Genomic DNA, 16,344 nt, shown 5'->3' with positions numbered 1-16,344 from the left:
ATTAATACACTAAAACCAAGTTCTTCAAAAGGTTTTCAATAGATGAATGTTGAGGTTTCATTGTAAATGCCACACATAGTTGCAAAAATACTATAAATAAAGCTCAAAGCCAGTCTAACCCATAAGATGAACTAAGAAAGATACAATGCAAACTGGGTTAATTACTAATTTATCCCATTTAAGTAAGCCTTTTCAATAAACCTTTGTCATTGAAATACTGATTAATTTCATTTATGCTACTTAAAGGATTACTTAAAATGGGGCAATTTTAAATCCACAAACCAGAAAAAAAAACATTTTTAAAGGGAAATGTCATGTAAAGATTTCCTATGAAAATTCAGGCCTGGCTTGTGCCATGGGTACTTTGTATCTCCTACAAAGTAGCTGCAAAAAGCATAAGTAATAAAGTTTGCTCCACAAATGACTTGTGAAGTTCACAATTAAATCTTCACACACTGTTGGCTGCCTCTGTCCTCTGATGTCTGTGCTTTTCCCACAGTAAGGAAGGGCAATTTTCTATCTTCTATTTTAGCTGTTATGTGAGCAAAATCTTTTGAAATCTGTTCTCAAACTAACTCCTCAGTTGATGAAATGAGGCAAACAGCACTATAAACACACATACAAAGTAGGTTTTGTTTTATTGTTTTTTTTAACTTATAATAAAAATGAGAGGTGAATGAAAACCCTGCTGCTTCTAAAGTACACCGAACAGATGACCAGCATATGCACAAGCCTCTATTTATTTATTCATTTAATTTGATTTATTGTCTGCTCTATCTTAAAATTGTAGGCAGATTAGAAAATTAAAACATACACAATAACATAACAGTACTAACAATAAAAATAAACTAAATACATCAGTAACATATAAGAGCCCTGTTTACTAAGCTGCGCAGTAGGCGTGCAAACTTTTTAGCCTGCACTAATGCTAGAGACACCCATAGGAATATAATATGGGTGTCCATCATTAGCGCGCGCTAAGAAGTCAGCGCGCCTACAGCGCAGCTCAGTAAACAGGGCCCATAAGCAAAATATCAACAGACAATACATCCAAAATTATAAAATATCAACATGCCTATAGACAAAATACTCAAAACCTATAATACTGCAAGAAAAATGTATTTACTAATAAAAGTATGAAATGACTACATATGAAAGGACAGATAATTATTAAGGGGTAGATATTCAGCTGGCAGCAGTGAGCATTTTTTGTAGCTGCTACTGGCCGTTATTCCTGGATATTTAATTCCTGTGTTCACCACTACTATGCATTGCATTGAGGTTTTTGTTTCTTCTTTTAATCAGTGAGAGTGAGAATATTACTGTTATCTTAAGCGTCAAAGAACAATTGACTTATAAAACATGGAAAGCCTTGCTTGTTGAGGCTCAGTTAGCACAAAAATGCTTACTTATTGGATTTTCTTCCTGTATCTATTAAGCTGATTCTTACACAATGGAAAGATAACTCTACTTTGAGCCTCCACCTCTTAGTGGCCTTCAGTGTGTGTACTTGTAAGTATGAAAAGGTTACTGTTGAAAGGCAGGTCGCATTCTCTTATGGGAAAAGAAATGGTAATTATTTACTGATTAGTTAGCAGGTATAACTGTTAAATTTGTTGGAAGGTAAACTTATGTATCATACCTGATAATTTTCTTTTCCTTAATCATAGCCGATCAATCCATAGACTGGTGGGTTGTGTCCATCTACCAGCAGGTGGAGATAGAGAGCAATCTTTTGCCTCCCTATATGTGGTCATGTGCTGCCGGAAATTCCCCAGTATGTCGATATCAAAGCTCCATCCGCAGGACTCAGCACTTAGAGAATTACACCCACAAAGGGACACTCTGCCCAGCTCACCACCGCCGAAGCGGGGGAGGGGAAATATTCCAGCGCACCCCCGCCGGGGCGGTGGCCGGGAAACCACACCCGCCGACGCGGGGGGAACTGGCTTATCCTGCTACCGCAACTGCAGGAGGAGCTGGCTTACCCTAACACCGCCAAAGCGGGAGGGATACAAAGCTACCCTACAGCCGCACGAAGCGGGAGGGAGCGCCGGCATAATTTAGTTATCAATCCAGCCACTGCCGAAACGGGGGGAGAGGAAGCAGCAGCTCACTGTAACACAAAATCGTCTCAACTCGAAGAAACTTCAATTGGAAGAACTTGAACACGAAGTCCTCGTGAACAGGAAATGAAGACTGAACTTGAACCTGAAATATAACCAGAACACAAACAATACAGATATCTGGGAGGGGCTATGGATTGATCGGCTATGATTAAGGGAAAGAAAATTATCAGGTATGATACATAATTTTACCTTCCCTATCATCAAGCCGATCAATCCATAGACTGGTGGGATGTACCGAAGCAGTACTCACCCAGGGCGGGACATGGAAATCTCTGAACGCAACACTGAAGCCCCAAACTGGGCCTCGGCCCGAGCAGCCACATCCAGGCGGTAATGTCGTGAGAAAGTATGAGCCGACGACCAAGTAGCCGCTCTGCAAATCTCTTCCAAGGAGACAGATCTGGACTCTGCCATTGAGGCTGCTTGTGCTCTAGTAGAGTGTGCCTTCAGCTGAATAGGCGGAATCTTTCCTGCCGCCACATAAGCTGACGCGATAGTCTCCTTGACCCAACGTGCCACCGTAGGCTTAGATGCCTGCACACCTTTACGAGGGCCTGCGAACAGCACGAACAAATGATCCGACTTCCGGAAATTATTGGTCACTTCCAAGTATCTGATGATGACCCGTCTAACATCCAGGTATTTGAGCGCAGGGTACACCTCTGGGTAATCCTCCCTACGAAAGGAGGGTAGGTAAAGCTGCTGATTCACATGGAATCGAGAAACAATCTTGGGCAGGAAGGAAGGCACTGGGCGAATCGATACTCCTGCCTCAGTGAATCGCAGGAACGGTTCTCTACACGAGAGCGCCTGGAGCTCGGAAACACTTCTGGCTGATGTGATAGCCACCAGGAAGACTGCTTTCAACGTCAGGTCCTTCAGCGATGCCCTTGGCAAGGGCTCGAAGGGCAGCTTCTGCAAGGTCTGTAGCACCAGATTGAGATTCCACGTAGGCACTATCGAGTGCAGATGGGGGCGCAGGTGATTAACTCCTTTGAGAAAGCGTACCACATCCGGCTGTGAAGCCAGGGAAGCCCCCTTCCAACGACCCCTGAAGCAAGCTAGAGCCGCCACTTGGACTTTCAGCGAACTGAGCGACAGGCCTTTCTCCAGCCCCTCTTGTAGGAACGCCAACACTGAAGATGTTGGAGCAGTAAAGGGCAATACAGAGCTTGCCTCGCACCACGACGCAAAGGTACGCCAAACCCTGGCGTAAGTGGTGGAAGTAGAGCACTTCCTCACTCTCAGCATAGTGGCGATGACCTTGTCTGAGAAGCCCTTCTTCCTCAGCCACTTCCGCTCAAGAGCCAGGCCGTAAGACCAAAGGGGGAGGGATCCTCCATCACCACGGGACCCTGAAGTAAGAGGCCCCGCTCCGCTGGCAGCCGCAGAGGGCCATCCACCAAGAGTCTGACTAAGTCCGCATACCAGGGACGTCTGCTGGGCCAATCCGGACCCACCAGGATCACCCGGCCCGGATGCTTTGCCACCCGGCCTAGCACCCTGCCCATCATGGGCCAGGGCGGGAACACATAGAGAAGCTCCTGTGCCGGCCACTGCTGGAGAAGAGCATCGACTCCCAGAGATCGAGGGTCCCGTCCTCTGCTGAAAAAACGTGGCACTTGGCTGAGGACTCCATCAGATCCAGGCTCGGCCGACCCCAGCGTTTCGTGATGTCCAAGAACTCCCGAGCAGACAGTTGCCACTCTCCGGGATCCAAGGTATGGCGACTGAGAAAGTCCGCCTTGACATTCATGACTCCCACAATGTGGGCCGCCGACAGCTGTTCCAGATTCGCTTCCGCCCACAGGCATAGCTTCATGGCCTCCTTGGCTAGAGGGGCGCTCCTGGTACCTCCCTGGCGATTGACATAGGCCACAGCCATGGCATTGTCCGACAGGACCCGTACAGGCCTCAGCACCAGTACCGGGAGAAACTCTAGAAGCGCCAACCGAATGGCTCGGAGTTCCAGGAGGTTGATGGACCATTTCGTCTCTGCAGGAGACCAGAGCCCCTGCGCTGTCCGTCCCAGGCAGTGGGCTCCCCAGCCCGTCAAGCAGGCGTCCGTCGTGACGACCACCCACTCCGGGGTCGTAAGAGGCATCCCTGCGGACAGCTTGCCTTGCCTCAGCCACCAGCTCAGCACCTTTCGCACCGCTGGATCCAAAGGAAGGCGTACGGCGTAATCCTCCGAGACTGGAGTCCACCGCCGCAGAAGAGAGTGCTGTAGTGGTCTCATATGAGCCCTGGCCCAGGGCACTACCTCCATCGTGGCCATCATGGAGCCCAACAGCTGCACACAGTCCCAAGCCCAAAGAGTAGAGGAGGCTAGGAACTGGCCCACCTGGGTCTGAAGCTTGACGCTCCAGTTGTCTGGCAGGAACACTCTGCCCACTTGGGTGTCGAATTGAACTCCCAGATACTCCAGGGACTGAGTCGGGCGCAGCTGGCTTTTCTCCCAGTTGATGATCCATCCCAGGGAGCTCAGAAGAGCAGTGACCCTGTCTGTAGCTCTCCCGCACTCCGCACAGGAAGGGGCTCGGATCAGCCAGTCGTCCAGATAGGGATGGACTTGCACTCCCTCCTTGCGGAGGAAGGCCGCGATGACCACCATTACTTTGGAGAAGGTCCGCGGAGCCGTAGCCAACCCGAACGGGAGGGCTCTGAACTGGAAGTGTCGGCCCAGCACTGCAAAGCGCAGAAAGCGCTGATGAGGCGGCCAGATGGGAATATGTAGGTAAGCTTCCTTGATGTCCAGGGAGGCCAGGAATTCTCCCTTTTTCACCGCAGCTATTATGGAGCGGAGGGTCTCCATCCGGAAGTGCCGAACTTTCAAGGCCTGATTGACTCCCTTGAGGTCGAGAATAGGCCGAGCAGATCCTTCTTTCTTTGGCACCACAAAGTAAATGGAGTAGCGCCCCTTGCCAAGCTGATCTACTGGCACTGGGACCACCGCACCCAGGCGGATCAGGTTGCTCAAAGTCTGCTGCATGGCAGTTGCTTTGACCTGAGACTTGCAAGGAGAGTTTACAAACCCGTCTCTTAGGGGTCGGCAGAACTCTAGCTTGTAGCCGTCTCTGATGACTTTCAGAACCCAAGCGTCTGAAGTTACCCTGGTCCACTCGCCCAGAAACGAGGACAACCTTCCTCCTATCTGCACTGGGCCATGGACCAGGTCCCCGTCATTGGGTACGCGACCCTGGGGGCGAGCCGGAGGACAAACCTCTGGGATGGCGGTCCCTACGAAAGGAATGCTGCTTGGGGGAGAAGTTCCGTTTGAAGGAAGCGGAGGCAGAGGAGGCCGACTTGCCCGGGCAATACCGACGGGCTTCCTGGAATCGGCCCTTAGAGGGACCAGGACGGGCACTGCCGGCCCGAGCCCTGACCTCCGGCAACCTCTTGCCCACGGACGTGCCGAGCTCCGTCACGATCTTGTCCAGCTCGTCCCCAAAGAGCAGCTTGCCTTTAAAAGGCAACTTGGCTAGGCGAGATTTAGAGGCATGGTCAGCAGACCAGTGCTTAAGCCAGAGCCACCGCCGCGTAGACTGTCTGAGCCATGCCCTTGGCCGAGGCTCTCAAAACATCATACAGCAAGTCTGCCAAGTAGGCCAAACCCGACTCCAGATTCGGCCATTCCGCCCTCCAGGAAGGGTCCGAGGGGGAAGCCCGCTGCAAAACAGTCAGGCACGCCCTAGCCACGTAGGAGCCGCAAACCGAGGCTTGCAAACTCAGAGCGGCCGCCTCAATGGACGCCTTTAAGGCCGCCTCCATCCTCCTGTCTTGGGCGTCCTTCAGGGCAGTGCCACCTTCCACTGGCAGCGCCACCTTCCACTGGCAGCGCCGTTTTCTTAGTCACTGCAGTGATTAAGGAATCTACCGTGGGCCAGACAAAGGCTTCCCGTTCCCTCTCAGGAAAGGGGTACAGACGGGACATAGCCCTGGCTACTTTCAGGCTCGCCTCAGGGGCATCCCATTGCACTGAAATTAAGGTCTGCATGGCTTCATGAACGTGGAAGGTTCTAGGCGGGCGCTTCGTTCCCAGCATAATGGCGGAGCCAGTAGAGGCTGAGAGAGAGCCCTCCTCCGGACAGGCAATCTTCAAAATGCTCATGGCCTGCACAAGGAGGTTGGGCAAATCCTCTGAGCGAAAAAGCCGCGCTGCAGAGGGGTCGTCCGCTCCATCCGAGCGAGGATCAGTTTCTTCCATCGATTCCGCTAAGGATCTCTGGGAGAACTCAGACACGCTGCCGTCATCCACATCAGAGGAGACCGAGTCCCCCGAGGGTGGAGGATCCACCCGAGGGCGCTTAAGCATAGAGGCCTCATCATCCCGATCAGAGGGGTGGGCAGGGGCAGTGTTCTGCATAAGAAAGGCTTGATGCAGCAGCAAAATGAACTCAGAGGAGAAACCTATGGATTGATCGGCTTGATGATAGGGAAGCATAGTTGTATTACGGTTTTTTTATTTTTCTAAATTTCAATAAAGAAATTTGAATCAAAAGAAAAGCAACTAATTCTTACCTTTTTAACCCATCCAAACTTTTTGGTATTTCGAACAGGCAGTGAAAGCCAACCTTCCAGCCTTGATTCTGCAATACAAAGACAGAAGACAAATCGAATTTCAAACAATAGAATTTCTCGCAAATTTATCATGCTTATAACTTAAGCTTTTTATTTTATTAATAAAAAAAGCACTGTGGGAAAAAGGGTGGAAGTACAGCAACAAGTTTATAAATTAAACTATGTGAGCCATGATTGGCAGAATCAGCCTCTCATCATCATGGTTGTTTTATAGAAGTATTAATTTGATCACTCCCCCCCCTTTTTGCTAGAAAATCCAGGGTCACCCTTTGACAGCAGAAAATTTGTTAAAATGACCTCAGAAATAAAAAGAATGAAAAAGACAATACTAAATAAAGAAGAGAATGAATAGTTCACACATTTTTACAGTGTACGTTATAGCTTACCATGTCTTGCTTATGAAATATTACTATTATTTTTCTGTTTTCATAGAATTATTTTGCAGTTTTGTCCTACTAGCAGATGAGAGAAATTACAATTTGCAGTGTACACAAACATACTCCTATTACTAGGACTCAGTGGAAAGTCACTGATTAAGGGGGGAGGTTATCAATGCAGACTACAATTAAGATGGGCTACTTTACCACTAATCTGGGCTATTTTAGCACAGGTCCCATTTTGTGCAAGGAGACCTAATTACTAATAACCTGGTTTAAACAGCAAAATAACCCACTAACAGTAATCCACTTTGATAACTTCCCCCCCAAATGCCTTTTCACTATATATATCTCTTCTGAAAAAATATACACCAGTGCACTGTGATAGCCCCACACTGTAGTTAAAGTGCTACTGTGAATTCCTCATCCCTAAGCCTTTGTAAAACCGCTATCAATCATGCAAGGAGATGAACTCAAGAAAGTGCACTCAAAGGGACAATCAAAGTATTATAGTAACAACTTTAAATTTTATTTCAAAATGGCTGACATCCAGGATATATTCTTTATTGTGCCACTGGCAGCTCTGCTCATTTGTTAACTTGCTGAGCCAGTGATGAGTGAGATTGATGTAATTATCAATTATATACCTGGTCTTAAAATAATATCACTGAGGTCTGTGGAAATGAAACCAAGACTGGGCTCAGAACAGCAGCTTTTCTCTTTATGATATCAAAGTATGTATATTTTTAACTCACATGTGTCTGGTTTGGTCCTTCTGTGAAACTCTAGATATAGGATCTGATATGTGGTAAGAAGGTAGCAAAGAAGGGTTTAAACTCTCAATTGACACTGCAAATGTGTTCACAAAAATGTCTAATACATCCATGAATGCTCTAAGTTTAGCCTCTGAGTAACAGACTAAAAAGGGGCTACCGTTAACACATTATTTTACTATTAACCCAAACTATACCTATGACAGAGGTATATAACTTGATGTTCTATAATTATGTTTTTATTGTAATCTACCTTGGATATAAAGGTGGCATATAAATGCAATAATAAATACAAATAGATTCCTTTCTATCCTACTGTGCAGAAGCAAATGACACCCATGCTCAAAATTTCTTTATGAATACAGTCCCCTAGCATCTATAGAATTATAGCTAATTTTTACCCTGTCAAATCAATGTTTAGCTTATTTTTTCCAAACTCAGTGGAACAAAATGAGAAAAACTGCCTTGAGGGCATGTGGGCTGTACAAGAGTTCATAAATTTAGGGCTGAATTTAATTCCAACCTTGGGACCTACTTTTGAATCATGAGATAAATTAACTCATAAATTTGCTATTAAGCTACTACAGTTCAAATTTTCAGGTGTGAAAATCAGAGTTAATGATCACTGCAGCTGTCCAGGTTGTGGCACGGTTGTTAGGTAGCAACACACAGGTGTCTTCTGCTAGGAGGCTGGATATCTTTTGGTGGTAATCTTTGACGTCTATCAATATGGTCATGTTCCCTTTGTCCACAGGGAAAAAAAATCACTAGATTTGTTTGTTCTTTAAGAATTGAAGCGCTAGTCATTCCTCATATAGTAAGTAGGTTTTGGTGAGGTGCTTTTGTTGAAAACAAAATCCTCTATCAGACCTGAGTACTTTCTTTTTCAGCTGTGAGGTTTACGTTGCGAACCACAGATGTGATGTTTGTGTCGCGAACCACAGATATGGTTTGTCTCACGAACCACAGATGTGATGTTTGTGTCGCGAACCACTTTGGGTGATACAGTAGTCTCCCTCTTATCGGACCTTTATTTATCAGACATTCTGAAGTATCCAACATACTCAGATGATGTCACACAGCATTGTCATTTATATGCGCACTGGTGTCTCTCTTTTTCCTGGCATAGTGATTAGTTAAAAGGCAGCCGTGCTACGTAAGGTTCTTGGGCACAGTAAGTTTGTAAACTCTTGTTACTAATTCCTCTTTTGAAACATGCATTTAGTATGCTTCTCTTTATCCCTCATTCATTTTTTCTGTATTATCCGACAACCTGTCAGTCCCGTTTACGTCGGATAATCAAGACTCTATTGTATTGTAAAACTCATTCCATTATTTAGATCTGGCTTGTTCAGAGGCCTGGTCTGCCTGGGTTGTCAAGGCACAAGTCAAGGTCTGTCAATGTTTATCACTAAGATGAAGTTTGAGAAGTTTTTTTCTCCCAAGTGCACTAGGTCTATCTGAGTTTGGTGTATCCATTCTCTTAGTAACACTATGCTTGAGTGGTTCAAAATCTGTCATGCTGCTGGTGAATTTGACAATGCAATTTAAGAAAGGTGGGGCTAACATTTGTTTTCCTGCATCAACGTAGGCTAGCTGATTTAATTTTAGGCCTTACTTTTCCCATAGACTGAAGAACTCTGGTGATTTTAAATATGTTCTCCCTGCAAAGCCACAATGATCATGGCACCAGCCACAGAAGCCTAAGAAAACATACCCCTTTAAAGTTTACTTTAAATGCTCATGAGACTGACTTTGTCTTGTAATCCAACTTGCAAACCTCCTATTGTTCATAGCACAGGAAGCATAAGAACATGAAAACTGCCATACTGGGTGAAACTAAAGATCCATCAAGCCCAGTATCCTGTTTCCAACAGTGGCTAATTCAGGTTATAAGTACCTGGCAGGATTCCAAACACTAGATATAGGCTATGCTGCCCACTCCAGGGATAAGAAGTGGCTTTCCCCAAGTCTACTTTGTAAATAATAGTTTATGGATATTCTCTCCAGGAACTTGTCCAAACCTTTTTAAAATCCAATTATGCTAAGTGCTCTTACCACAACCTCTGGCAATGAGTTCCACAGCTTAACTGTGCACTTAATGAAAAAATATATATATTTCCTCACTTTTGCTTTACACTTCATGTTAAAGGGCAAAGCAGGCTTTCTCCAAATTCTAGCCAGTGGTTAAATTAATATGGCTTGAAACCACTAGTCTGCAAGTTAAAATGAAAAGTACAGTGCCATGTGGAAGGCTGGCAGTGCAATCCACAGGTCAGGTATTCCGCTCCCTGGGTCAGCTGGGAATGCTGTAGAGGCAGTGTTCAAAACTCCTGGGGAGAAGAGAGTAGTGGTCTGTGCTCAAGTGTGACACTTTTAGCCAGACTGCAGAGCTCCTGGTGCATGGACTCTCAAGCCCAGGACTATGATCAGACTAGAAATGTTGGGGCAGGAAGGACACATTAAAAAGAAAAAAAAAAAGATAGTAAGGACATATCGCCCATTATTTGTTGATGAAGGCTAATGGCATCAGATCTCTTTCTGGTCCCATCAGAGCTAAAGTTCAAAAAAGGAGATGGAGGAAACTGCTGGCTCAAAAAGGCAACCAAATCTTAAATTTCCTTGGAGCAAGAGGCAGAATGCCAAGATTATCCAGATTATCAAATGAACCAGCTATATCAATTATCTGTAACATAGCTACACACTACTGCAGTGCCTTGCAACATGATTTTTATATAAGTTACATAAAATATTCACTTTCCAGGCCTCAACTGCATCCCAGAATTACTGCCATGCCAATTTCTTCAGCTATATTTACTAAGGCTTCTTCCTGAAATGATCAGTTTTTTTTATAGAGATGATAATCTTGTTACTTCTTTTATTCAATGGTTTGGATAACTACTGATCTGAGCAAGAATTTTGATAATTTTTTTCAACTTTTCTTTAGATCTGGTGTGTCTATAAACATCTACACAGCTGCCTCTAATTGCCAGCAGAGTCCCTGCTACATTTCATCTGGATAGACTCATTAAATTATTGTTGCAATGATGATCTAGTTCCTTGATTTTGCTCTCAACTCTTTCTCTTTATAGAATTCACCCTGCTGTATTTGAGACAAAATACAACTTTGCCAAATATAAGAAATTTCGAAATGCATGCATTTTTTTTTGAAGAGGCATTTAAGGTAGGCACCTAGGGCAGAGCAATATGTTGTGTTTCTGTAGGTTTGTTTATAGGGGTTTTTGTCTGTCCATAAATCTAGTATATTTTTAAATTCTTCTTTTGTAAAATGCCTTGATGGGCTCTGTACTCAGAGAGCAGTTAAGCAAGTTTTATAAATAAACATAAATTAAAGAGGAATTGACATTATGATGGTACCTTTTCTTTCCTTTGACATGGTGTTAACTCTGCAACAATGTCATTTCTTAACAGTCCAACACATGAAGCAACTTTTATCGACATTCAACATAAGTAAACCTGCATCAACTGCTCACTGAGTTACCATGATGCCCCAGTTCTAAGTACTAGAATACCATATACTTATTTGTTTAGCACTGCAAAATCATAATGGTTAGCACTGACAACATAAGCAATTACTTTTATTCATGCGTCACTCTTCACAGCGTGAATGTTATAATATCACTTCAGTGCCACTGAGAAACATGCACTTTTAGTGTTAGCTATTGAAAAACAACTCAGAGGAACACCGTTAGTAAGTGCCATCACATGGTTTCCAGGGCTATCACCTGTACTATCAGGTTCTGAAGGGACTTCTATATTGGACAATGGCTCTTCCTCTAAGTCTGAATCAGAGTCGAGAAGCAAGTGAGCACTGGAGGGCTTAGTGGCAATGCTGACAGAAGTAGAGGAACGCTGGTAGGTGAAAGACATTGACTCCGTAGTACGGGACTGAGTGATGTGAACTAGAGAACCAGCATAAAAAGGGGGAAGAGTGCAGAAAAGTAGTTAAGAACAAAAGTTTAATTAGACAAGAAAATAAATAAAAAATGAAAAGATTGTGCCACGAGTTATTAAAGAACCAAATAAAACAACTACAAAAAGGAAGAAAATGACAACATTGGTGTTCCAAGTCTTTGCTTTAAAAAAGTAAAAACATGGATCCAATTTGTTTTTTCTGTAATACAAATTTAAAGTGGTGTACTTGTGGTTAAAAAAGTGCTGGATTGTTTAGTAGTATCACAGTGGTAACTAACATGATGAAGTGAAAGTATTAAGGCAGTGCAATGGCCCACTGGGTAATGCTCTAGACTAGTGACTCTCAACCAGTGTGTCAGGACACACTGATGTGTCCCCAAGACATGTCACAAAAATTTGGTATAGACAGGAAGACTGTGCTTTCCTAAGCAACCATTTCTGCCCGCAAACTGGGGAAAGCAGAGATCAAGAGAATAAGGTTCTTCAAATTCCTATAACTGGTCCTTATTTCTGCTTCTCCACTACCCACAATGATAACTGCTGCCATCAGCCCCAAGTGGAAATGTTGAAGATCTGCTACCCAAGGGTTTTGTTTGCTACATAGATTCTGAGTAGCATGTTTGCAGGGTTTTGTTTCCAGTATCTGGTCGTGGATGGATTTTGTGTTGCTGTTACTGAGGTGACATCAGAATTTGAATACATATTTGTTTTGTATGGCAAGTGAGATATCTGGGACTGATGCGTTGCATACAGGTTTTTGATATGGGATTGAACAGTAAGCAAATTCACACTAAACAATGTCAACAATGAAACATTTACATCTTCCATTCAGCTGTGAATTTGAGTGTTCAGTGTGTCACAGACATGGACATTTTCTGCCAGGTATGTCACAACAGAAGAAAGGTTGAGAACCACTGCTCTAGACTAACAAGCAGAAGACCTGACCTTCTATATCTAGCTATGGCCATAGAAAATATAGCATTGAGAATATGAGAGAGTACAAACAACAAAGTAATGCTTTCGATGCAGGACCAAATGGTCAGGCAGAGTAGCAGAGCACTAGAAGGAACCTTGTACTTCAACTACAGGGGTTAAGTTTTATCCAGACCATGGAAGATGATGTAGGGGAACAAAGAAACACTATGCAAAGCACTGCATGATGAACTCCTGATAGAAGCCAGATTGCAAGGGAGCAAAGGAAGAACAAAGAAAGTGAAGAAAGTAACAGTTAAAATTTCTCAATTACATTTTTTTTCATTATTTTCTATAACCTCCCACTATCAGCTCTTATCTAAACCTGTACTAACTCTTCTCTATCATCCCTAGGGGTTGCCCACTTCCAAAAGGGCACAGGTGAGCAAAAATGTTAATCTAGTCAGAAAAGGGAATTTCTAACTTTGTTTGACTTACCTCAATGATATCTAAACTGATTCATGACACCATACTACTACTACTACTACTACTATTTAACATTTCTAAAGCGCTACCAGGGTTGCACAGTGCTGTACAATTAACAAAGAAGGACAGTCTCTGCTCAAAGGAGCTTACAATCTAAAGGGCAAAAAGTGCAGTCAATCAAGATTGAGGCAGTCTAGATTTGCTGGACAGAGGTACATACAGGGTTACAAAATGAATTATCAACTATTCTTCTCTCACTATACATCTACCCCAATCTGGAATCAGCAACAGAAGTCAGCTTAAGCTCCATCATCCAGAATACACACTCAGACCTCATACCATCTTCTTGTGCAGGTTTCCTGTTAGTCTAGAAACCCCTTGCAGAGGGCTGGGGCCTATGAGCACTCACTACTGTGATTCCAACTGCTCTAACCACTACTGTCTCATAACTTCCATTCTTACTTAAGGAAAGCTGTATGAGAAGGTCCATGGGAAAGGAAAGATGAAAAATAGAGGCCATCTGACGGAAAAGAGGTTAGCTGAAAGGGGAAAAGAAGATTTGTTTTGTTTTAGTCATCATGATGAGGTAATATGAATTTTCAAATTCATATTACCTCATCAAATTCAAGTCTCTTGGCTGATCCTTATCCTCTAATTAGCTGACAACCACAATAAAATCATACCAGGAAATCCATCATCGGCGTCAGCATCCCCATGTCCACTTCCTATGCTGCTGCTGTCCAGGCCAATGTGTATGTTCTGCAGCTGTGAACGAAGCTGCTCAATGTCACTGTCTTTACTATCCAGTACCATCTGTAGCTCTATCCGGATTTGGCTTTCTTCTGCTATTTGCTGTTAAAAAGGATAAATATTTTACTTTCCTTTAATAGTTATAAATAATCTGTGATGCACAGTTTTCACTGTAGGAAAGATGACCTTGCAATGGTAAATGGCATTTCTAGCATTGAACTCAACAACAATGCCCGCCTATATCAATTCATTACAAAGTGGTCATATCTGGAATACCAAATACCAAAAGCAAACATGACCTTACCGCTTGCATGTCATTCATCTCCTTTTGGTACTTGATAACCATCTGGGTCAGTTTTTCCCGTTCTGACTTCAGATCCAGCTGCAACTTCCTATTCTCCTTCTCCTTTCTTCGAACATCTGTGTCTGCTCCACGTTTCACAGGATCTTTTCGGTTCATGATTTCAGCTAATTTATTCACAGCCTAGAATTAAAATAAAGTATCATGCAATAAGTAGATAAGAAAAAAAGGTTCTTATGCTACCCTGCTGTTTCCTGATAAAGTGCTAGCAAGGAAAACAATCACAGAATCTGGTTGCAATGGTGGACTTCCAGTGTATCATAATGTAAAGCCATTCAGTAAATAAGCACATTCTTTCAATCAGTGCAGCACTATTAGATATTTCTATCAAAATATCCATTTAGAATCAACTAGCCTATTTCTCTCTAGTCTAGCTATGAACTTAAACTGTACATTTTTCCTACTTTTTATTGGTTTTGTTTTACAAAAATGATTGCCTTTGTAAACAAAGAATAAGTTATGTCTGGTATACTGCACACTAGTGCTAACCATCAAACACAGAACTAATGGAACAAAACTGTAAACATACCAAAAAAACTATACATTTTGTGAGACAATACTCGTATAAAAGGAAGCCCAACATCTTGATATTATTTAACAGTGGTATTTATTTCAGCTACATAGTTCTTTAAAGAAGCCCATGTTTTTTGGCATGCAAGCCACTCTCTTAGTTTTAGCTGCCATTTCAAATCTCTGACATCATAAAACTGATCGCCACGAAAAATGAATTTTTAGGGAGTTATTTTTCCTGCATTTGAGAATGCAGCCTGAAATGTTATAGAAATTAAAATATCCAAAAACTTTGCCTGTGGGTCACCCAAAGATCTTGATAAAGCATTGCATTTGAAAATACATACTTCAAAAGAACAATCAGCCTTCAGTGAGAATTTTTTTGTACTGACTTGTCATACGTCTATCCAGAACTGTAGAAAGACAGTAATATGTTTATGTTTATTACATCATTTGCTATATTGCCTTTCCAAAAATCAAAGCAGTTTACAATTCAATACTACTATGAATATATCACAACAAAGCGAAATTACTCTCCTGTAGCAGGTGTTCTCTGAGGACAGCAGGACACAAATTACCACAGTTACACAAGTTGGGTGTAATCATCTGACAGATCCCCAGCATTCCGATTATTCCAGAAGCCTTTGGCAGCCATATTCACATGCAGGTGTCTTCCTGCCTGTCTCAGTTGCACTAGACTGGCAACTGAGTACAAAAGCTTAGAGAATTCAACTCCTAGGGGAGGAGGGAGGATCTGTTGTAATGTGTATGCTGCTGTGCTTGAAGAACTCCTGCTACAGGGAAGTAACTTTACTTTCTCTGAAGATAAGAAGGAAAGCTTACCATAGTTTGGAATCCCTAACTACCAGGCTTACTGAAAACAAGCAACAGACAATAAGGAATGACAACAGGCAAGGCCAACAAGGAACCAAGCAAACCATAATTTATGCACATCCAACTGTGTGGGTGCACCAGGAACAGAACAAAAATGAGCCTAGTAGGGTAGCATTGAATTCTAGACTCCAAACAAATTCTGCAGAACTGTTTGACTAAACCAACTGTCACATCAGGAATCCTGCTTGAGGCAGTGAAATATGAATGTGTGAACAGAAGACCGCTTTGCAAATCTCCTCAATGGATGATGACTAAATGGGTTACTGATGCAGCCATGGCTGTGACGTGAGCCATAACATGACCCTCCAGAGTCAGTCCAACCTGGGCATAAGTGAAGGAGGTACAATCTGCTAACTAATTGGATAAAGTGTGTTTACCGTTGGCTGCCCCGATCCTGTTTGGGTCAAAAGAAACAAAAAGCTGAGTGGACTGTCTATGGGCCTTGGTCTGCTTCAGACTGAAGGCCAAGGCTCACTTGCAGGCCAAGGTATGCAATGCATTTACGCCAGGACGGACATGAAGTTTTGGGAAAGATGTTGGCAGAACTGACAGATTAAGGTGGAAATCCAATACTATCTTTGCATGTGGAGAACCACTCTGTTGTGTAGAAACTTTGTGTAAGGTAGATTGGCTAA

At 43.4% G+C, this 16,344-nt stretch overlaps 1 protein-coding gene across 1 annotated transcript in view; it reads right to left on the bottom strand.

Annotated features, from left to right (window-relative positions):
- Positions 1 to 16,344, bottom strand: part of ROCK2 (Rho associated coiled-coil containing protein kinase 2) — a 428,174-nt gene that overhangs the window by 73,583 nt on the left and 338,247 nt on the right. Inside the window, exons 25-27 of the mRNA XM_030198858.1 lie at positions 14,249 to 14,428; positions 13,878 to 14,046; positions 6,651 to 6,718 (exon numbers count right to left, since the gene is read on the bottom strand). Coding sequence (XP_030054718.1) covers positions 6,651 to 6,718; positions 13,878 to 14,046; positions 14,249 to 14,428 — 417 coding nt within the window. The remainder of the gene's footprint in view (positions 1 to 6,650; positions 6,719 to 13,877; positions 14,047 to 14,248; positions 14,429 to 16,344) is intronic.

The sequence above is a fragment of the Microcaecilia unicolor genome, chromosome 3 (genome assembly GCF_901765095.1).
Source record: "Microcaecilia unicolor chromosome 3, aMicUni1.1, whole genome shotgun sequence".
NCBI lineage: Eukaryota > Metazoa > Chordata > Amphibia > Gymnophiona > Siphonopidae > Microcaecilia > Microcaecilia unicolor.
The sequence above is the reverse complement of the archived record's forward strand: the minus strand, read 5'-3'. Positions and strand labels throughout refer to the sequence as shown.